This window comes from Brachypodium distachyon, chromosome 5 (genome assembly GCF_000005505.3).
Source record: "Brachypodium distachyon strain Bd21 chromosome 5, Brachypodium_distachyon_v3.0, whole genome shotgun sequence".
Lineage (NCBI taxonomy): Eukaryota > Viridiplantae > Streptophyta > Magnoliopsida > Poales > Poaceae > Brachypodium > Brachypodium distachyon.
Window position 1 is genome coordinate 12,194,875 of NC_016135.3, and position 22,792 is coordinate 12,217,666.

At 46.3% G+C, this 22,792-nt stretch overlaps 3 protein-coding genes, 1 long non-coding RNA gene and 1 other non-coding gene across 7 annotated transcripts; 2 read left to right on the forward strand and 3 right to left on the reverse strand.

Annotated features, from left to right (window-relative positions):
- The first annotated feature begins 367 nt into the window (after window positions 1-367).
- Window positions 368-441, forward strand: TRNAN-GUU. The gene has a single exon. It is a non-coding gene; the product is annotated as a tRNA-Asn (tRNA).
- Window positions 442-1,922: 1,481 nt separating this feature from the next.
- Window positions 1,923-4,950, reverse strand: LOC100827945. The gene is made up of 6 exons (XM_003579621.4): window positions 4,506-4,950; window positions 3,923-4,038; window positions 2,810-2,936; window positions 2,497-2,651; window positions 2,301-2,363; window positions 1,923-2,226 (listed from the first exon to the last, which is right to left on the reverse strand). The coding sequence occupies exons 1-6, from the start codon at window positions 4,821-4,823 to the stop codon at window positions 2,205-2,207; spliced, it is 801 nt and encodes a 266-aa protein (XP_003579669.1). The 5' UTR covers window positions 4,824-4,950; the 3' UTR covers window positions 1,923-2,204.
- Window positions 4,951-7,099: 2,149 nt separating this feature from the next.
- On the reverse strand, window positions 7,100-8,460 carry LOC100827631 (momilactone A synthase). Its single transcript, XM_003579620.2, has 2 exons — window positions 8,308-8,460; window positions 7,100-8,219 (listed from the first exon to the last, which is right to left on the reverse strand). The coding sequence occupies exons 1-2, from the start codon at window positions 8,346-8,348 to the stop codon at window positions 7,436-7,438; spliced, it is 825 nt and encodes a 274-aa protein (XP_003579668.1). The 5' UTR covers window positions 8,349-8,460; the 3' UTR covers window positions 7,100-7,435.
- A 467-nt stretch (window positions 8,461-8,927) lies between these two features.
- Window positions 8,928-13,497, forward strand: LOC104585324. 3 transcript variants are annotated; one of them, XR_002960852.1, is made up of 3 exons: window positions 8,928-9,245; window positions 9,395-11,135; window positions 11,738-13,486. It is a non-coding gene; the product is annotated as an uncharacterized LOC104585324 (long non-coding RNA). The 3 variants fall into 3 exon arrangements; XR_732994.3 differs by having other exon boundaries at window positions 8,936-11,135; window positions 11,738-11,903; window positions 13,155-13,497; XR_001404868.2 differs by having other exon boundaries at window positions 8,937-11,135.
- Window positions 13,498-17,930: 4,433 nt separating this feature from the next.
- On the reverse strand, window positions 17,931-20,016 carry LOC100840389 (forkhead box protein C1). Its single transcript, XM_003581129.4, has one exon. It carries the CDS (start codon window positions 19,436-19,438, stop codon window positions 18,260-18,262), a length of 1,179 nt encoding a protein of 392 aa, XP_003581177.1. The 5' UTR covers window positions 19,439-20,016; the 3' UTR covers window positions 17,931-18,259.
- Window positions 20,017-22,792: the final 2,776 nt, after the last annotated feature.

Genomic DNA, 22,792 nt, shown 5'->3' on the forward strand with positions numbered 1-22,792 from the left:
TTCCTAAAGGTGCTGTTTGGGATATTGGTATTTATTTGGTAAAGTTTAGGTATATTTAGTTCAACTTTAAAAAATATACTTTTCCCAAGCAGGCCCTAAGTGAGGTATCATAGAATACTAACAACGAGCATATACACATTTGAATTGAGTGTCTCATACCTTTGATATTCCGACGTAAGAAGTACTTCCTGCGATTCATATTACTTGCAATTTTGTTTACAGATCTAGTCAAAGTTACACAAGTAATATGAATCGGATTGAGTTCAAACGCTGTCCTAAATCAAAGTTCTCCATAAACGCTATAAGAAATTTGATTCAGTTCTACATGTTCATTAATTTAAATTTTTCATCGCTATGTGGACGCCAAGCTGGAATAGCTCAGTTGGTTAGAGCGTGTGGCTGTTAACCACAAGGTCGGAGGTTCAAGCCCTCCTTCTAGCGTCTTTATTTTTATTTATTTTCCTAAGGATTATCCATGTTTTAAAATTGAAAGCCTCTTACGGAGGGGCGCGGGATGAGCTTTTGTGCCAAAAGCCTGCCTGCCTATCTCTGAAATTATTCTGGTAACGATGGTTCTAACCAGCGAGGGTATTCTCGCTGTTCCTATAGTACAAGCTACAAGGTGTAAAAGACAACGTACTATATTAAGATTAGGGGATTATCCATGTTTCAAAAATGAAAGCCTCGTATGGAGGGTGGTGGGATGAGCTTTTGTGCCAAAAGCCTGTCTATCTCTGATATTATCCTGGTAACGATGGTTCTAAGTTCTACGTCAGTGAGTCGACGGTATTCTCGCTGTTCCAAGATACTACAAGGGGTAAAAGACAACGTATTAACATAAGTATTGTCTTATGATTATAATTTTGTATCACATATTAATAACATAAATGTTGGTTAGAGACATGCCTTAGCGAAACAAAATACATCTCATACTCTTTTTCTCGGTCAAATTTTGTACTTCCTCCATCCAACAAATGATGTCTCAACTTTAACAAAATTTGAATACATCTATACACTAAGTCATGTATACATTCAAACTTGAGACATCTTTTGTTGAACGGAGGAAGTATAAAACTTGGTGGTACCGTAGACACAGTGTAGAAAGAATTTTAGTTATGAAAATCTGATTGCTGCTGGATGGAGATCTGGCAAAACGAACCACTCCGCACCATCTGACCCCCTCGGGTAAGTGGCAGTAGACACTTGGGAGAAGAATGACAAGGTTGGATTGGAGCTAGGACAAAGCGAGAGGGGCAACAGTCGAGAGGAAGAAGGCGGGTGGGAGAGGCAGATGGAGATTGAAACTTCGTGTGTAATTCATGTTGGCAACTATTTAAGGGTGCTACTGTGCATACAGATCACTATAGACTAGTAATAAGTTCTGAAAAACGAGTTCGTATCCTAACATTGATTTATAATGTCATAGCTTATCCTTGCTCAACCTACACCATTTATCTCTACTTTATATTCCCTAGAAAAACAGTACTACCTCCGTTCCATAATTCTTGTCGAAATCTTACATGTATCTAGACACTTTTTAGAAACAGATACATCCATTTTGGAGCAAATTTGAGACAAGAATTATGAAACAGAGGAAGTACTAGTTATAAGCTTTACGGATCTCCTTTTTCAAAAAATAAGCTTTACCAAAGTATAAAAAGCCAGTAACCAATTAGAGCATGGAAATGTGAGATTTGCAACTAGTACTGTTTATTAATTTGAGATAAATGATATGTATTGAGCAATGTTAGACCTATATTTCTCATGGGTGCTCTACATAGCTCTTGCAGCTATTCCTATGCAAAACTATGGCTATTCTTTATGTTGAAGTGTACAAGCCTGCAACACCATACTGATGTACACTGATGGTATAAGCACAGAAGAGAACATAACTACCATAGCTAGCAGCAGCTCGCACTAACTCAGAGTGAAATCGTCCATCTTGAATTGCCCAAATGACTCGGAATAAGATTCACGTGTTCTTGAGAACAATCTCTGCCGTAACACATAGTTCAACTCAAACTTCAGAACAGATCAACACATGTAATTTAATCAGTCTAACGACTACAAAACATATACTAGTTATCTTTTAAAATCATACTGCTGCCTAAGAAGCTCATCATTGATTCGACTTCCAAGAACATAATTTATGCAACTTGAGAAAACAAAAACGGTGCTAACAGGCAGTGGCAATCACTTCAATTTTATTTCGTCAAGCCAGGTTCTCTGCAAATGGCCAAATAGCTTATTAGATCAAGGAAACATGCTAGAAACTAGAAACTTATGCGATCATTTCAAACCTTTTAATGTGATCAAGGATGACAAGTCTTGGACCAGGGGGGATATTCACATCTCTGAGTGCACTAGAAGATAAGGCCAAGACATATGTAATGTTTCGTCAATTATATAGCCAAATTTAGTAAGCAAGTGGCCATTTTTAAAAGATTTTTTCCTCTTCGTAGTCGCAGAAATTCAATTTAATATAGAAACATGTACCTGTCATTGAGGAGAGGCAATGTTTCATCAGTCAGAAGACCCTTCTTGAAATTCTTTTCATAGTTCTGAAGACCTAATTGGTTCAACATATTTCTTCCACGAGAATAGTTCATATCCTCATTCTGTCCCTTTGGCTTTGAGAACTTCTGCCCAACCTACAATCGAGATAGATACCATAAAAACTAGAAATCACAGCATGAAAGCATGTAGACTTAGTGGCACCTCACCAACACATTCGGTAATAAAATCTAGAGGTTTAATTCAAGTGGAATAAAATGACTTTCATCTGTAGGAAATAAGTCCAACTTATTACCATGAAAAAGCCACCTTGAAATACTGCAAAAGCCATACCAGTTGTAATTGCATTAACAACTGGATTTGGTGTTCCCATTCCGCTCACAATGGAGAATAGAGCACCAGAACCAAAAGCTGCTGCCATGCTATACAAAAGAAAGCTCATCAACCATGTAGGTGAGAAAACTTATAGCAAAATATGTTCGTATTGTTAACAATCAGCCCCCTAAATTTGTAAAGCCTTTCATGGTTAACTGAAGAGAAGATGAAGGGTGTGATTCCACTTTGTGTTTTCCTTGTACAAAGTTTACTATTCGCTCAAGTCATAAGTATACCAAGTTTATCTTTGCAATTGTTGTTATATTTCTGTTTATAGCTCAGCAAATAATTATGAGCATATTCAAGCAACCATATGAAACCCATAATGTAGAGAAGAATTAAGAACTAGCTAACATGTCACAATTATCACACCCTGTCTTATTTATCAGTGCACAGGTGACCAATAAATCTAGAAACTCCGCATACAACATTTTCATTAGCAAAGAATATTTACAGGCCATACATAGTTGTAGGAGCTTACACTACATTAATGCATTACCTTTACTACTGAAAAGAATCGAGTGGGTGGTGGTTATGATATGTTCTCTTTGCCTTTTACCAAAAAAAAGGAGAGTAAATTTCCCAGTAGTGTTGCAATTGTATTGGTATTTTATCTTATGTATTGTGATTCCGTTGCAATACAGGGGCATTTAATTCATAACTTTGAAGTAACACTACCAGATAATGATTTTGCATAGATATAATTTAACTGTTTGACCTTTTAAGCGATTCTTTTTTCAAGATTACATGAGCTGTGTGGGGTTTATGACTAGTTTTTTTTAAATGGCTTACATAACATCATGTTTTTTTAAACCGCTCCATTACATTCCACTTTGTTCTCAGAACCAAACACAGCCTTAGGAAATGTAAATTGGTTATATCCTAGCCAGCTGATAAGCAATTCACGAGTGGCTACGGGAAGGAAAACATCTTATGTGAACAGAATAAGCTCAGCTGTTCTGCGTGATGTGTTGGATCTCTGTTTAGTTGCAGACATTTACATAACTACAAACAAGAACTTATGAATGATTACCTGCCCTGGACATCCTCCACTCCTCTTATCCTTCTCATAACACAAGATATGCCTGCGTTTGCACCAGTCATAACTGCAAAATTTCGAGCTTGCACCAATGGCCCTCCTGCCAAAGCCTATAATAATAAAAAGAAACTATTTAATCTGACGGCTTAGAGGATTATTAGATTTAGATGAACCATGATAACGTTGTACGTATTAGCACAATGCAATCGTTGGGCAACAATATTCTTAGTTCCTGCATGCCAGACAGCCTTAAGGCATAAGGATCAAAAAGACTTTGCTGCACTAAAATCAAAGGAAGAGTGATTGCTTTAAAAGACGAAAAAGGAAAAGCCATCACATGAGAATAAAAAGCAGATATCTTGATTTGCTCTTTGATAAAGTTCGGTTGATTCAAAAAGATAAAGCAACTAATCTAAGTCTGAAGTAAGAACAAACAACCTTCACGATGTCGATGATCTACTGTTTATGGGCAAGCGCTAAATTGCTTTGCATACTAAACATATATCCCAGGAAATTAGCAACAAAAAATTGAGGGTCTCCGTGTAAATCTGTAACGACGGGAGGACTAAGAGGATACCTGCGCTTGCTTGAAGGTGGCCATGGCGTTCGGGTCGACCCCGGGCGGCGGCTGAGGCACGGGCAACCCCGCTCCTCCGTCCGGCGCGAACGTACCCATCAGCCCTCCGAGCGCGCCGCCCTGCACGGCACCGAACGCCGTGGTGACGGCGGCCTCGATATGCGTGGGCTGCTTGGCCATCCAGGCGCGCACCTCCGCCTCCAGCGACTTGACGCGGTCGCCCAGCTCGGCCAGCGGGTTGGCTCCGCCCCGCGACACCGCGGTCGACGAGGAGGCCATCACCACCAGCGGCCGCTTCTTCTGCCCAATCCCTTCCATCTCGAAGCTCCCCGCCGCTCCGGTGCTTCGAAATGCTTAGGGGAGAAGAGGGGGAGGAAGGGAGAATGGAGATAGCTTGCGCTTCGGTCGCTTGTTTATCCCCTTCCCTTGGGTGCTCCGTTAATAAGGTTGCTGACCCCCTCGGCGTCGCCTAATATTTCTCTCGAGCTGTTCCAGGGTTTCCACCAAATCCCAAAACTCTCGTGGATGACATGGGCCGGTTATTCTGGGCCGGCGCCTCGTGGAGATCAATATTTTGTTGTTTTTTTTAACTGGGGAATGGGGATACTCTAAAAAAAAAACTGGGGAATGGGGATCGATGTTCACACGGCTCGTTTGGCTATCATCTGCTCATCATCTGTGCTGGAATACTGATATTCATTTTTTTAGCGTTACTGATATTCGTTTTAGATTTTAAAAAATCAACTCGTTTGGATGGCATAGAATTCTCAAAGTTTATAAAATCACATCTATGCCCAATCACAATTCCTCTCTAAAGGCATACCTTTTTGAAATTGCCTCACATTGTACAAATCCATATGTTAAGCAAACATGACTTTTGAATTCAGAATTCAACCAAATGAGATCTTATAAAAAAAATTATTTCATTTCATTTGGCTACCAAACGTCATAAGTATGAGTAACACCTCCTGGTGTGCTGGTGGAGTTGTGGGTGCATGACTCCACCCACCAGGGTTTAAATCCCGCTGCTTACTTTAGAGGTTTCCTCTACAGTCTTTCCCTAAAAAAACATCGTAAGTATATTTTCAAATATGAAATCTCCCATATTTCGTGGTTTTCTTCCATGAGATCCACCCAAATGAGAATAAGTGCGATCCTGATAGCGAGTTCTCCTAAAAATATAGAGATGCAATCGTACTCGAGTACAATCTCCGATGGGGGCATTGCAAGGCCGGCAAAATATGAAAACCATTTTTCATGCCGAATCAACAAATTAATTTGGCAAGCTAGAATCAGCATGATGATCAACCTTGCATATTTACTAGATGATTGATGATGTTGAAGCCATGGGAGTCCACGTGCCGGGGTAGATGGGAATATAAGAACACGAACAACAGTTCGGTAACATCTCGTCGGTAGTGTGTTAGTCATAATTGATGGGTCACCGGTACGTAAGAGATACGTTATGACTAACAGGTTAGGCAACCATAAGCCTATAGTAAAGTCACTTTTGGGGTGAGCTCTGAAGCCTGTTGTAGTAGTCACTACTAACAGGACACATCAAAGAGCCCCCAACAAAGAAAGTTATCCCGTAACAGGTTGTAGTAGGCCGTTCGTCAGCAGTGACTATCTCGATTGACGGGCCCTTTTGTTTCGACCTGTAGACGGTGACATATATATTAGATTTGGCATGAAAAATGTCAGCATTATGGGACTTGCTCGGCCGTGCCTCCAAGTGGTGGCATGCTTCCTACTAGGCTGCAGCTGCTAGGAGTTCATGAACAGTCCATTGCCACTGCAGCCCCCACACATATTACACATTTGTTTCATTACATATACACATCACACATTCATCCATGATATAAACAAAATTACCTTTGTGCAATGATTTTTCGAAGAATCAGCAGTAACATATCCTTTAGGTCTCATAGACATTTCATTTGTGGTAATTTAGTTCATTAACTACATAAAGAAAAGCATAGGTTATGCCCAGCAACTACGTAAAGATCGAGTACACAAGTCATACCGTGAGAACTTCTCAAAACTATTCTTAAAAAACAACTTCTCACAACTACATAAAGAAAACACATGTTATACCGTAAGACCAAATAAGTAATCAAGTTATTATAGATTTCTACAAGCTGATATAAGACAATAACAGTGGCTTTCGCAGGAATCCATCGGTGCTAGAAGTTTTATGATGCCCCGCCGTGGAATGTAGCTTATGGTCGCAACACATCATCATTCAACAACAGTGGGTTTCAAAAGAGATTGATCCTTCAACGCCACAAGTTTCATTCAACATCATTTGTCTAATGCGGTGTTGTCTTCAAGTTATCATATTCCAAGAAGTAGAGTTGTTGTTGGGATCACTTGCAGTTTTAAGGGTGTTGAAGTGATGGACAAAATCTCACGCACAAATAGAACCCACATGTCATCGACCGAATGGGTTGTTGTATAAAAGGAAATTGAAGGGGACCGGTTTGGTGGATATATCCCTTGTTGCAATAGGCCTTTCATTCCGAGGTTCTAAATTAGAAGAAAGCTTCTTCGACTAGCTATTTGATATTATTGAAATCTCGTTTGCTATTGCCTTTCTTAATCCCGTTGCAACAGCGGACCAAAGCAAAAAAATAAAAATGAAAATAAAATTGTTTCAAGCCGTGGAGATAACAGTCGCTTTGTCTTAAGAACGTTGTCGTATACATGTCCCCCTGTTTTAATGCCCGAGATAGCATGTGTCATGGCGATAGATGAAGGAGCTGACCTCACACGTGCATACATGATTTCCTCACGAAAAGCAACAACAAGGACGTTGAAACAGAAACGTGCGTGAACCCGGGAACCAATCACGGCAGAACGTACAACTCCAGCTAGCTAGTACTACCTCTGCGTGATCGATCGGTTTCCAGGCACGTACGAGACGCATATCAGTCCTTGAAGATGCCGAAGGCCGGGGTGGAGACGGAGATGCCGCCGTCGATGAGCAGGTTGTGGCCGCTGACGTACCGCGCGTCGTCGCTGGCGAGGAAGAGCACCGCGGCGGCGATGTCCTTCACCCTTAAGCCCACGCCCTTGAGGTTCGCCAGGGACTCCATGACCAGCTCGAACGCCTCGCCGTCCAGGCCCACGTAGCCCGTGGCCAGCGGCGTGGCGGCCGCCGCGGGGGAGACGCAGTTGACGCGGATCCCGTGGCGGCCCAGCTCCGCCGCCGCGTTCTCCGTCAGGCCCACCAGGGCCCGCTTGGCGCACGTGTAGGCGTGCGACGCCACGCCGCCCATGGCGGACGCCAGGCTCGACGTCCCGATGATGCACCCGCCGCGGCCCGCGGGCACCATGACCCGGGCCGCGTGCTTCGTGCCCAGGAAGGGGCCGACCAGGTTCACCGACAGCACACGCTCGAAGTCCTCCTTGGTGCTCTCCCGGATGCTGTGGCACGCCGCGCCGCCGATGCCCGCGTTGTTGAACATGATGTCCAGCTTCCCGAACCTGGCCACGGCGTGGTCCACGGCCGCGGCCACGTCCGGCTCGCTCGTCACGTCGCACCGAATGTAGCTGGACGCCGCCTCGCCCAGCTCCGCGCAGAGGCGAGCCCCGGCCTCGTCCTGGATGTCGGCCACCACCACGCTGGCGCCGTGCTGCACGAACAGCCGCGCCGTGCACTCGCCGATGCCGCTCGCGCCGCCCGTGATCAGCGCCACCTTGCCCTCCAGCCTGCAACATACTCTCACATGACAAATTAACCAAGATTGCCAAGTAGTTCGACACGCGGTACGAAAGTAACGGAACGAAATACGCTTACTTCTTTGCAGCGGCGGCAGAAGCGTCGGAGCTGCTTGCCATGGCTACCTTCAAAGAAGATTTTCTCCTATGTTCTGCCGTGAGATAAGTGCTCGTGACTTAGTTCAGTTCTAGCTCGTGTGTAGTCTGAGAACTTTATACTAGTAGTACGGTATAGCTGCTAATCCACTGATCGAGTACCTAGGAAGTTTACCTTTCAAGTCGTATATTTCGTAATTAAAATACGTAGTATTAGCTAGTAGATGGGCATCTCCAGGTTTCAAGATTCGTCCCATGGAATCGGCAGGGCGCCTTGGACGTACGCTTCGAAGTGGCAGTAGGTGCGGTAACGACAACGGTGGCCGGCCTGCCGTACGTAGGTACGCCCGCCGTCGTTTTCTCCTATGCCTGGCGACGGCGTTACGTACGATCAGGTCAGAGTAAAACGGATATACAGATGCATGCGAATTGGCTTGTGCGTGCGTGCGCAATTGGCCATTGGCCGACGCCCGTCGAAAGATAGTTTTTTTAAACCGTTTTGCTATACAACATGCGTCTGGTTTTTTCTGAAATTCCAGTCGATTTCTAGGCCGTCGATTAGTGCGTCAAGATTCGAGTCAAATTTCAGTTCGGTCCCTTTTTTCTCTTGGCTCGGGGACAGGTTTTTGTCCTCTCCGCTTCCTCTGCTTTCTGACGACGGAGTTTCCTGGAGGGCGAGAGGAAGAGGGGAATGGTGAATCTGAGGCGACGTTTTGCTCGATGCTTGCGGAGCTCTTTCGCGCCGCCTATTCCGGTGATTTCCCGGCGTTTCTACCCCTCGCCGACCATGTTTCTGTGGCTCGGTAGCTCGCTGAATTTTTTGGGTCTTATCGGTGGCTCGGCTGTGGCGGAGACGGCAGAGGCGAGGTGGGTGGTTCTATCATTTTGCTTCGTCGGCGGTGAGGTCTAGCCGGCTGACCGGTGAGTTTGCTCCTTCTATTTCACTCGTTCGGTTCGTTTTGCTCTCTGGTGATTTGGAATGGATGATTTGCTCCCCCTTTTGGTGGCTCGGAACGGACTTGGCGATGCGATGTTCCGTGCTTGTCGGCGACGACGTCTGCTCGTGCCAGTCAAGGGGGCGGGGTGAGGTGGAGAGCTGATTTTCCCGTCGTTGCCGGCGGTGGAGATTTGCTCGCCGGAAAACCGCTGTGAGCTTCCCCCTTCTCACTCGTTCCTCTCTAATGGCTTTTAGCTGTTCTCTGTCTTGCGTTTCGCCGTTGAGGGGGGGGGGGGCTGGATTTGGTGAGGATAAGAAAGTACAGGAGAGGCGAGGGTTCCGTGCTCGGCGACGGTGTTGCTTGCGGTCAGTTGTTGCCGTTGTTTTTACCCGGGAGAGTGGAGAGGTGGAGTGGCCATTCGCTGCTTGTGAGTGGATTTGTGAGGTGAACTCAGTACACAGGAGGCGTTTTTGCTGCTTGTGTGCTCGTCACCGGCGAGGTTTTGGTCTGGGGTTGGGGCGGCGCTCCTTTTGAACTTTTGCTGTTGTTTTACCGCTGATTTTTGCTCTCCCTGTCGGTGATCTGTGTAGGTAAAGACTAGATGCTCATTAATTAGAACGGAATTTGCATCTATTTTCGTCATCGACGGCTTAGGAGGGTCACCACCTCGCAGTAAGCGCGGTGCTAATTACGTCTCCATTTATCTGGGCTGTTGTATCTTCCTCTGTTCTGGTTTATTTGGTCCCATCAGCAAGAACGGAACAGCAGGTATCTGCAGTATGACAAAGCGTCTTTGGTGATTTTCATCCCCATGGTTTTGATGCCAACAGTGATAGTGTCTTTTGTGAATGTGATTGTTGCCTGGATGCAGTAGGGTGTAGGTGGGGTTTGATATTCAGTTCAGTTTAATATGGTTATGTGTTCCTGTTACCTGGACTTGTATTGTCTGAAGCATGGTTTGACAGTCATATCATGTGCTTTGATAGAAGTGTTATGCCCTTTACCCCAAGGGCAAAGTTTGATGAGTTCTTCTTTTTCTCAGTTTGATCTGTAATTTTTGGGCCACATCTTTTGTGTTGGCTTTTTTATTTTCCTTTCACTTATTTTCAATGCTGCAATTCCAGTATCCCCTAATAGCAATTGCAGCTTATTACCAATTCTGTGAAGATATGGTCATTGGACCGAAGTAGGAGCCCATAAGAATCTCAGAGTTCAAGCCCTGTGCAGAAAATAGCCCATTAGTGAATTTGGAGCGTTTTGGGACATTGCTTGAATGGTCTTCGGGAAAGTGTCTGGAATTTTCCCCAATTCCATTCGATTTGAACTAGGACAAATCTGGGCCATCGGATGATTTTTGCACCTTGTATATGTTCAAACGATAGTTCTCTTTTACAATTTCAAGTCGTAGAGAATTTTGTTGAAATTGCAATAAATTTGTATGGGCTTCGCACCCTGTAGCTGTACAAATTAATCGCGTCTCTTTTTAATTTTTTCATTTGAAGGGGATATTAGTTGAAATTGCATCCAAATTATATGGTTTTTGCACCCCGTAGCTGTGCAAATTGCAGCTATGCATTTCCAATCTTATTTTTTGCAAAGCTTTTTTTAGAAATGCATCTGCAATCTTGGGTGGTTTTTATCCTTTAAATTTTATTTCTGGTTTTAGCTCGCAAGTTCTGGTGGTTGCCGGCCACTCGCAGGTAAGGATCATGCACTCTTATGCAGGTAGCGGGCCACTCATTATAGGGCTGCTTCTCAATTTTTGTGCTTCTTAATTACTTAATTCAATCTATTTTTGCTGTGTTCAAAGGGCTGTTAAAATCACAGAGATGCCCCCACCTACTCACATTTTCCCCTGCTGCTTATCTTCCAGGTTTGATGCCGATTCCCCCTCTTCTTGTTTTGCCCTTTTTCCCCAGCCCTACTTTCTTTTTGATTCACCATTCCCCTTCCCCCCTTTTTGAACTTGTCACGAGCTACTACATGAGTTAGCTAGCAGCTAGCATTTGGCATTTTTTAGGCTGTTCATTTGAATTTTGTTTTCTGTTCTTTGTGATTGGATCTGTAAGTTTTTGTCTGTGTCATCTAGATCTGTATTTCACATATTGGTTTGGCTCACATATATGTGAGTGTGCCATTTAGGTTTTGTTACAGATAATTCTAAGTAAACCTTACGCATTTTTTTGAAGCTTTTGCTGGCGCATTACAGATAGTTGCAGCTTCTATAATATCAAATTCAAATTCAAATTCAAAATGCATTGAAGATTTTTGTGTTGCAACTATATCCTTTTAATTATGAATTTCATTGCACTTTTCTTTACAGTGCAATCTAAATTATAAACAGGTGTAGCTGCATCATGGGTTTAAATCCATTGCATAAAATCTATATGGATTTTGTAACTATAGCTTCCAAATTTGCAGTTCTTGCAAATGCAATTTCTGCTAATTTAATTGGATTGCATTTCATACCTGCAGCTATCCAGATTTTACACTCCAGCTTTGAAATCGCACCTGTAGCTATCCAGATCGTGAAGTCCAGATTGGAGGCCTTTTTCATGCCCATTTTGCAATCATATTGTATTGTTTGAGAATTAGTGGGTGGACTCATGAATAGCCCCAGCCCAATCCTGAATAGACCCAGGTACACATTTTTTGCCCTGTCGTGTTACCTTTTTCTTGCACGTACAAATGAATTCTAAACAAATTCTGTAGTGGCTTTTTTGAGCCATTTCCTGCACCTTGTTCAGTTAGTTATGGGTAACTTACTGCATGTAGCACACACTATGCGCAATTCAATGTCTTATATATGAGATGCATTTGCATTTGTTTGTCTACTGTTAATGATAGGTACAAAGTGCAATTCTCCAGATTTTAATTATCACAATGCTTGTCCCATTCTGATCTTTTTTTCTCAATTGCACTTAATTCACTATGCGCAATCGGATGTCATACAAAATGCAATTGCATCTATCCCTGATATAGCAAACCTGTAATTTGGCGTTCGCTTTTTTGTCGATTCCTTGTTCTTGTCGAGAGGATGGAAGCTTTTTTTGGATTCTTTTGTCTGAATTTGTCCTAGTATCAAATTGCAAAAATCTGTAGATCAAGGCACTTTGAGTTCATTCCATGGTTTTTGTCACCCAGCTAGGCTAGTGTTGTTTTTATCTGGCATGCGGGGGGCAATATCTATAGGGTATGATGGTTAGATGGTTCTTGTTATGCTGGCTAAAAAGTTTCGCAAGGGAAGCTAGAGCCCCACTTGAATCACTAATAAAAAGGTACACTTTTTTTGACCTGTTGTGTATGCTTTTTATAAACATTTTTGTTCACAGCAAGATCAATTGCATGTAGTTTATTTTGCGCAGTCTGGCACATAATTAGATGCAATTGCAGCAGCTCCTTTCTTGAATTGCATCCCCATATTTTTGGGATACTTTTGTCCCTTTTTTTGGTCTGCGCAACCTGGTACTCAATCTGGTCCCATTCTTTGTTTGTAAATACTGAATATCAAGTGCACTTTGAAGGTTTTAATCAACACAAAAAATTGCCTATTCTGATCATTTTTAATTGAACGTAGTTCATTGCACTAGTTCACCATGCGCAATCGGTTGTCATACGAAACGCAATTGCATTTGTATTTGACTGGAATTGCAAACCTGTAAGTTGGCATCCCTTTTTCCTGTCATTTCTTTGTTCTTTTCCAGAGGATGGAAGCTTTTTTGAGTTCTTTTTTGTCTTAATTTGTCACTGAGTAGTCACAGTGTGTCTTATCCAAAGAGCATAAATCTGGTTATGGGTCGATCAGGCCACTGTTCTGTGCTAGTGTTTTCATTTCTTTATGTGCCTAGTTTGCATCAAACTATCAGGCGACTGTTTTCTTCTGTTTTTCTAGGCGCCTGGTTTCTTCCATCCTGTTGGGGTCACAAAGCAGGCGCCTGTTTTGGTATCCAAAAACAGGCGCCTGTTGTATAGACAGACCCCTGCTTTGACAAGCTTTGCCCGGCGCCGGTGGCCCGTGTTTGGGTCGTTCAAATGCTTGTTGCGGCCGCATTCAAAGACCTATTTATAACTTTTATTACTTTCAAGACTCGTTGTATGATAATAGATGATCGGACCTTTATGTAAAAAGAGGTTACGGGCTCCTTTTTTCTAGAATCACCTGTAACTTTATTCGAACTCAAAAAATATTTCAAGTATAGTGCTTCGGATCATAGACACAAGAAATTACAAAGTAACCCCTATGACTACGAATTACAATGAAATATCTCGGAAACATATTCTCAATGATATCAATCTTTGCAACACGAAATACTATCCATACTTCAGCAAATGTCTTCAATTAGACTGGAACGGCAACATCGCCACTTGTACCATGTACGAACTTGACTATGAACAAAGGTTTCAAAAAGCCTCTTGAGTCGCTCATCTAAAAAGATGTGAAACCGTAAGCGTTGAATGTAATTGGGCCAGGGATGATCCCCTAAAGGTGCATGTCGTTGAACCATAAGATCTTTACCAGAACCCTAGAGAATGACTCCAAGCCACAAAGGATCAGACCAACAAAAGCACCATGACACACTGACAAGCACTCATCAAATCGATAAGAACAAATCTGCAAGGACATAAACTCAAAATCCGCAAGATCGGTGACGAGGGAATGACCCTTCGAGTCCTCAACCTTCATATACCTGATACAGCCCAACAGGGGGTCCACTCGAAGGCCCATCAAGTATATGCAGGTCGACTCCCTCGAGGAACGTAATCTTGCTATACCAGAATGTACTGATCTGATTGTAACCTTTCGATTATCACGCCCGAGACCTAGCCGCCAGTATATAAGGCTAGGAGGGGGGATCGGGAATTGGCATCCTCTACACACACGCCAGATCTCATCTGCGCACCATAGCTTCAGAGCTTCCTTGTAACCTTGATCAATACAATACACCAAAGCAGGACGTAGGGGTGTTACCTCCTCGAGGGCCCCGAACCTGGGTAAACCTTGTGTCCCCCCGTGTCCTTGTTAGTCGACAAGGTTGCTGGTGCATCCCGTGATCTCCTTAGTCGAAAACCCTCGAGTTTGGGTATTTCCGAAGTGAAACTTCGTCAATCGGACACACTGAATCTACGGTGAGTAAAACTCTCTGGCCACGTGGCACTGCCTGATAAGGTACTGCTATAGCAGAGGAGGAATCATAGTAAATTTATTCTCAACGACATCGCACCCTCCGTCTTAGCGTTGCCGATGAAGACCACATGACTCGTTATACTAAATAGTAAATACTCTTGAAACGTTTAGTAGAACCCGTGGTTTCTCCCACCTCGCAGCGTCAATATGGAAACAAAGATAACCGACGAATCCTAATGATAGCGTTGTGCTCTATCTCGAGACCCTAGTTTTCTCTCTGTAGCGGCAGCGGCGAGAGCGAGATACATATCAGGTTGTGGGCTATCGATGCCCGTCCCCTCCTCCTAGCTGAATCGGCATTGGAGGTCAGAAGAACCGGTAGTTGCACACGGTGGTGTTTTATTGTAGTCCAAACATATAATGCCACACTCTCACAAAGATATAATGGCACACATCATTATGGGCCAAATCCGGTGTACAATTAGAGCCCATTGAGGTTTTCAAGTCTTATTTGCTTTTCCAGAACCATGCATGAAAAAAGGGTTTCATAAAACGTTGCATATGGGGCACCGGGGTCATTTTATGAAACCCTCTTGTGATCAGAGGTATATGAATTTTCATAGAATACGTATAAGTGATTAGATGTTCTATCCTTCATGTGATCTGTTAATTTTAAGTCTAATGATTAGGATTAAAAAATCATTTAGTAGAGGTTTTCACGTCTAATTCATTTCTCTAAGAGGTAAACACGGACCACACGAAACCTCCTCCCGAAACTCCTCTCCCTAGATCGCCACCCCCTCCCTCGCCGCCGAGCAAAGCCCGGGCAGCGACGGTGATGGGGGGAGGGGGGGGCTATCTCTGCTTTTTCTAACTTCTAAGTGCTGGGGATTGGCGAGGCCGGCCAGATCCGTCATCTGCAGGGTTCATCTATGCTCCTTCGTCTGCCTGTTGTTGCTCCGAGATGCCCTCATGGTGGCGTTGTCGCGGAGGCGGCGCGGGCTGGACCTGGGGCCGGCGGGCATGCCCTCGGCCCTGGAGGCGCGCGGGTCTGGCACGAGAGGCAGCTGACGAAGGGGTGACTTCAACAATGTCCAAATTGGTGAACTTGTATTTAGGAAAGTTTTGAGTGTATGTGTTGGCGATCTCGTCGGCTAACAAGGAGATAGGGGACACGATTTACCCAGGTTCGGGGCCCTCGGAAGGTAATACCCCTACGTCCTACTTGTCTAGATTGTATTGATGAGTCGATTACAAGGGAACCACGGGGGCTAGATGCACATATTCGATTTGGCGAGTACGTCTAGGCGGCTTCTATGCTAGATTGGTTGATCTTAGCCCCCCCCCCTCCTGGTCCTTTATATATGTAGGACCCCAGGTCTCAGGTAGAGTCCAAGTCGAATACGATGAAGAGATATACTCTAATTAAGCTTCCTTATCTTTGGTCGCAATATTAGGCATATGGACTTCTAGAGTCGTAGTAGGCTTTCTTGTGGGCCCCAGCTGGGCCGTGATAGGCATACTCGAGTCGAGTACGTGGTTAGTCATAACCAAGTCAGCAGCATTGCTGGGGGCGATCATGTCCCTGGCGACCGAAGGGTCGTTGGCCTGGGTGCGTTCCTCTCCGCGACGGGCGCGTTCTTCACGGCGGTCGTCTGGATCTGTGACCTCATGCCCGGATCCGGCGCTTGGAAGCATCCAGAGTTCGGTGGCTGATGATGGCGGCGCTCGCAGGTGTCGTTACCTTTTCGAAGGGGTCATCGCATCGACTCTCTCGCCTCCCGTCTAGCTGTTTCGGGGGGAACCCTAGATCTGGGTCTCCTAGGTCGGATGATGGCGACATTTTCGGTGTCGCTTTCCCTCTTGGGGGCATCATTTTGGAACAAGTGCTTCCTACTAGGGTTTGGTCCTGCTCGTCGATGCCAGGTCTGTCAATTTGCTTTGCTTCGATCCTTGTCCCGAAGATGGGTTGGTGGAAAACGGTGGCGACTTATTCTGAAGCGTGAGCAGCGGCACACGCTAAGGATTTGTTTGACCGGTTGTGTCCAGTGTGGCCTCTGGATTTCGATGTTTGGCGGTGATGTGCGGTCAAGGCATACGGCCAGATAATGGCCACCCCATTCGTCAGGCTTGTATGGATAGATGGTGGCTTTGGGTTGTTGGATCGGTGTATTCATTTTGCCAGACTTGTTAATAAATCAATAAAATATGGATGTGTGCATCATTTTGATGCATGGCCGGAATTTCAACTTCCTTTTTGAAAAATGAAGAAAAAAAGTTCCAATTCATTTCTACTCCGTCCTGTCTGGTGCGAACTTAAGTTCCACCCACCCTGTCCGCACAAGAAAACTACGCTGGGCGCGGGCTCCCTGCTGTCGTGTCACATGCTCCGTGTACTGTTGCATGTGACGTAAGTATGAAATGCGATCTTCGTGGCAATTGGCAACTGTGCTACTGCTACCGCAGCCTCGCATACCTGTGCATATCATTCGTGCAAACAGTCGTGCTCTTGTTCCGTTCCTTTAATTGCAGGTAGAAAATCGGACCATACATTACTGGCTGCATATGGCTTAACCATCTGCTAGATTACCACGATCAGCACACACTCGTACGTTACGGAGTACGTATGATTACCAATATATGTGATTCCACCGGTTTTCACTGATCATACATGTGCCATCCACCGGTTTTCACTGCATAAGCGGCGAATTTCTTACTTTAACCTGCCCGTCACGATCACGCATCCAACGGAACCGAGCAGTGTGCAGTGCGTGTACGTGCACATAAAGCACTGCCACCAACCATGGCCCGTGGACGGCCATAACAGTGTGCTCCATGTACAACACACAACTACACGGAATAATAAACTTCCCAGCACAGCCAGGCAATCAGTCGCACGTAGTGACGTAGACGTACGTACACTTCGCTGCAGGTCTGACGTACGTACACTCCGCCTTTTCGCAGCAGCGAGCGAGAACCGATCGGAAACACAGCGCAGTGTCCGTACCCCCGGCCGGCGCGGGCTTTACCGAGACGTGCACGCGCGTCCCATCCTTCCGCGCCTGGTCTGCCGCTGCCGGCCTGACGCTCGTCCATCATCGGGAGCTGTGCTGTGCTGGGCACGCCGTGCCGTGCCATGCCGGACTGCCGGCTGCTAGGAGTGTCATGTCATGCATGTGACGTGTGGTTACCTCGCTGGTCCCTGCAGGCCGGTGTACTCCGAAGGAGACGAAAGAGAGCTACCATGACTCGCACACTCACGCCAAAGCTACCACAGCGGCAGCCGACGGTCGTCACTCAACTCACATCACAAGGTTTCGAGTCAAACTGTACTAGCAGTAGTACGTGTTTTGTTTACTCTGCGAGTAAATTCTTGGATACATCGCCTCGTTTTTACGGTTCCCAATAACCGTACTAGCACTATGGTTAAGAAAATGTCATGTGCATTTCACTGGCACGCACATGCGCCAACGTGACTGTACAGGGGATTCAGGATCAGGATGAATGAGTGAAGCCATAAAACAGATGGACGCAAAAGGGATCAGCGAATTCACAAGTTTCTCTTTTTGATCTTTTCCAATTCAAGGCATAGGCGCCGTCACGACTCACGAGCACATAAAATTATCCAAAAACAGTTCAATTTCCACGGTAACCGGGAAACGATTCCCCAACTAGAGCTGAATTACAAATGCAGGAGCCAGGAGTCAACTATAGCTTAATCCATGGCACATTTCACACCTTTCACTTCAGGAGCAGCTTCTTGAGGCCGAGGACATAGATGAGCAAGAAAGGACGAGAAATTTCAGGGGGGTACAATTCAAGGAGGAGATGGATGGTTGACTTGATCTCGCAGCTGCAAACCGATATTGGAGCTAACTCGTCGCCATCGTGCCCGATGCGGACAATGCGGCCATCGTCGACATGTTGCCGTTCGTCCCGTTGTTGCCGGCCGCGCGGTTGTGGTGCGCGGACATGATGGTCTTGCTGGACGCGGAGCTCGTCGGCCTCAGCGCCCTCATGGGGCTCGCGAGCGCCCACGCCCAGCTCCGGTGGCTCCGCGCACCAGGAACCCTCGAGCCGCCGCCGGAGCCGGAGCCGGAGCCACCGTTGGCCGCGGAGAGCCAGTAGGAGGATGACGCCGGGGGCGCAGCGCCGCCGAAGAACCCGGCGCACTTGATCCTGTGCTGCCGCGCGTACTCGTCGTAGTCTTCGTCGCCGTCGCCGGCGCCGGCGCCGCCCAGGTGGTGGCCGAGCGCTCCCTTGGGCTTGGGCTCGCGGTGGGACTCGACGCGGCGGAGCGCGCAGTCGCCGAAGCCGGTGGAGAGGCGCTCCAGAAAGTCCCCCGAGAAGCTGCGGCTGCCGCACCCCACGGAGCGCGACCGGGCCACCTTCCTCCCGAACGACGACGAAGAGCCCGAGCCCTCGCTGCGGCGGCTCGGGCTCTGGTCGGCCGGCTCCTCTATCGCCTCCAGCCTCCGCCCCAGCGACGCCGACGCTGCCGACGCCACCGACACCGACTTCCTCCTCGCGGACGATGGCGCGCCCTGTTCCCCACTGGCCAGAGATGACGACGCGCTCCGGTGGCTGCTGGAAGACGAGGAGTAGAGGAAGGACCAGAAGCTCTTCTTGCGTGGGCTGTCAGCGTTGATAGAAGACGGATTGGATGCGAGCGGCGGTTCCTCTGGCCGCGGCGCCACGGACTTGCTCCTCCTGAGCCCGCTGGCAGCCGACGCGGCCTTGTGCAACGGGATCGGCATGCCAGAGGTCGCAGAAGCTTGGAGAGGCACCGGCGGCTCAGAGGACGGCGGGGTGACGGAGGAAGGCGGCGGATGGAAGGGGCTGGACTTGGACGAGGAGACCAGCATGCCGAGCTTCTCCTGCAGGCAGAAGGCGCAGATGCCACTCCCGCCGAGAGCAACCCCTGCGGCCGCGGCCGCGCCGGGCGGGTAGGGGTGCTCGCTGCAGTACGCCACGTCTTGATCCCCCGCGACGGCGCCTGCAACCGCTGCCACAGGCGCCGCCGCCGCAGTCTCCGCCGCTTTCTCCTCCATTCTCGATCTTGGTCTTCTTGGTACCTGGACACGAGCAGATGAGCTACTCGAGTTGTCGATCTCGATCTGCCGCCGTTGCCGCTGCTGCTTTGTGGGCGAACGTGGAGGCGCGCGGAAGGGGGAGGAGAGGCGGATCGGGAGCTTGGGGAATGGAGGGCACGGGCGCGCAAGCGGATGCGGTGGCAGGGGAGAGCATCAGAGGAGGCAGAGGCGGCGTGGTGGGATGCCCTGCTCCGTCCTGACTGCCGCGCCTTATTTTAGCGCACTCCCGCCCGCCTGTTTCTTTTTGTCCGGCTCGTGCGGCTCGGAGGCCGCGGTCAGGAGAGCACGTGGGGGTGTGGTAGTGCACTGGCAACTGGTGTTGCATCTCTGCGCGGGTGGCTCCACGCTCCAGGCCACGCTGCCTCGCTCAGCGCACCCACCACGATCCGTCCACTCCAGCCGTAACGGATCTTTACGCGGTCGCAAAATTACGGTGTTTTTCTTTTCGGGGTGATCCAAATTACGGTGATACCGGTGCCAATGGATGTCCGCACGTGTAATGCACGTGTCATGCCCCTACCCACACCACATGAACAGATTTTTCTTTTCTTATAACAAACTAATGTACTGCAGCAGAGCAATTTTTCTTTGTAGAAAAACGACGTTGGATCTCCGGAGACAATTCAACAGGGTGAGACAATGTTTGACGATGAAATTCGCTCGAAGCTTCATACATGAGTTCGAACTTTTTTTGGGGTTCCGGGAAATTTTGCTAGGTTTTGAAATTATCCACGAAGCCGGTGAGAGTAGCTTTTCGGGAAATCCCGTCCTAAAAGTCGTAAAGAGGAGGATTTGTATAAAATTCTATATATGTATTCTATACAAATATAACAATGGAAGCCTAGTAAATTGTTTAACAAGTTAGATTGGACCGATGTTTGAGAATCGTGAGTTGATTTGCCACGAAACTGATTTTGTGGCATTGTAAATGACCTCTTTAATTCATTGGATCTCCATATCGTGAGAACCGACGGAATATCCGTTGTTTTCTACAATAATTGAAAACACAAATATGGAACAGAAATATCTTGGTGGTTTTGAAGGGAGAAATCGATTTTTCTTTATGGATTAGATGTATCTTAGTTTATGTGGACACGGAGAAAAAGGAATGGATTAAAATTAGTAAAATAAATTCTTTGACGTTGAGTGTTAAATTGATTCATACAAAAAGTATAAAGCATTCTAATCCTACAAATGAGGGGCCTCTTCTCATGGAGATTGCAATGCGTGTACATGCAAAGCAAAGGATTGGGAAACACATACTCCATTAACTTAACTTTCTGAATTGCAGAACAATTGTTTGAACACATCACGTGCTTTTGATTTCTGTAGATTCAACATGCCATAACATCCTATTCATGCAATCTTGCAAATAGAAGAGGCCCTCGGTGGATTAAATTTCCTGCATATTTCATTTGGAACAGGTACCCTTTGCAGCAATCCGCTGAATCAAAATGCGCTACATTAACCAAATTCATTGGGAATTGAACCCCCAGCCCCCATGTTTCCTTTGTTTACCTCTGAATCAAAGAGGTCCTAAACAAACTCTATAGAAAATAAATTCCAATAATTGATATCTTTCAAAATTCATTTGGATTATTATGACTCGAAGATGCCTTCAAATACTGAATTTGTCTACTCTTTGATTCGCGAGATTCTGAAAACATATGAACACTACATGAATGTATTTGCAAAATTTATGGCAAGAAGAAAATGCATGTGCCAAACAAAGAACATACATTTTGAAGACTTTAGGTGTTTTATTCACGTGAATAGAAAAAACACAAAATTAAGTCTCAATAAATATAGATGAATTAAAATCAAGCCACAGGAAAAGTAGGATTAGGGCGTTGGTGTGCTACTAGAAACCCTTTTCTCATTTTTCCTGCGCATGAACTCTTAAAAAGTTCCCATTGACTTGCAAAATTCTTGCGGTTTTTCCGTTGAAATTTCCTAACGTCTCTCTGTTTTGCATTGCTCTCAGTGAGACACATGAATACCAGGGACTGATGAATACCGCCACTTCACAATTTTTTTGTGTCCTTTTTCTACGGATCAAAGAGGCCGTAAAACGTCGCTGTTGTTGTACTGGCATGCTTCCATTTTTTAGTGCAACAAATGTGGCCGGCCGGGTTTCCGCCGTTCCAAGAGGAAAGAGCTAGCTGCTGGCCTGCCACCGTAGATCTAGGAGATAATATTTGGGCCGTTGGCCGTTCCATGCTGTTTGCACGGATCAGGGGCATGATTCCTGGTTAAACATCAACTCGATCCATAGCTGGTTGGTATAGCCAAGAGTCTATCGGCATCAGCCGATGCACTTGCATTTGCCAGCATGAGCCTGCAGCTAGTGAATTTTTTTTCGAGGATGCAGCTAGTGATTTTGACTCGCCACAATATTGTTTTTTGCCGCACACATAAAAATCTCAAGTTTAAGTACGCTTGATCTCCACTATAGAGGAGCTACATAGCAACAGGGTAGGTACGTGTAGGAGTAAGTTGCCACGATCCCATGAGGGCGACAGATCAGAGGCTTCCTCTGTCGGTAGAAACGCCTCTTGCTATCTTTGGTCAAACATACGCAACTAAATAATCTTGGCTAGTTTTATCTCTTGATAGCCATCCCAGGGTGGCAGGCATGGCAGATCCATCGACCAATCTGATGTGTGTGGTACTACTGGCAGCAATCGCAAGTGGTAACATGTCCAGTCTTGGCTACCTCAACAAGCTGATGGATGGATGGATGGACGATGGATCATCGGAGGAGCGAGTAAGTAATTTCCGGTCGGCAGGTTGCAATGCCATGGACGTGGCGCGCACATGCTTGGTTCCATCAAATCAAAGGCATCTGTACTGTACCTTGTGCTATATAAGTATATAACCTCACCGGCGTTTTATAGAGACGGTGCTAACACGCGGAGCAGAGTAGTATATGTACAAAGCTCTGGACCGGCCCATGGCTCCATGTACATCGGGGGAAGGGACCACTTCATATGGAGTTTGTCGTTCGTACAGAGCCCGCTCCTTCTCGCCACTATCCGCTGCCGGCCTGCCGCGGCAACACTTGCACATACGTGCGGTACGTGCCGGCAGCCATTATGCTCTCTAGGCTTTTTGTGCGCACGCACGCACGCCGGATCCTGCGTCCGGCCACGCACCCTTCCCGGTGCAACCTTTCTTTTGGATCTTGGCAGTGATCTTGCATTCCTGGCTCCGTTTCAGGTGACATCGGCATAAAAGTAAGCAGAGAGAGGTCAGACGACCATTTTGAATTCAATTCAATTCGATGGTCTGACATGGTTAAGGGGTAATAAT

Bases quoted from the DNA above. Each gene is read 5' to 3' on its own strand.
- LOC100840389 (XM_003581129.4), bottom strand. From the start codon at position 19,438: ATGGAGGAGAAAGCGGCGGAGACTGCGGCGGCGGCGCCTGTGGCAGCG.
- LOC100827631 (XM_003579620.2), bottom strand. From the start codon at position 8,348: ATGGCAAGCAGCTCCGACGCTTCTGCCGCCGCTGCAAAGAA. The intron at 8,220-8,307 runs GTAAGCGTATTT...AGTATGTTGCAG, and splicing joins TCTGCCGCCGCTGCAAAGAA to GCTGGAGGGCAAGGTGGCGC.
- LOC100827945 (XM_003579621.4), bottom strand. From the start codon at position 4,823: ATGGAAGGGATTGGGCAGAAGAAGCGGCCGCTGGTGGTGATGGCCTCC. The intron at 4,039-4,505 runs GTATCCTCTTAG...TTATTATTATAG, and splicing joins CCACCTTCAAGCAAGCGCAG to GCTTTGGCAGGAGGGCCATT. The intron at 2,937-3,922 runs GTAATCATTCAT...TCTTTTGTATAG, and splicing joins GTGGAGGATGTCCAGGGCAG to CATGGCAGCAGCTTTTGGTT.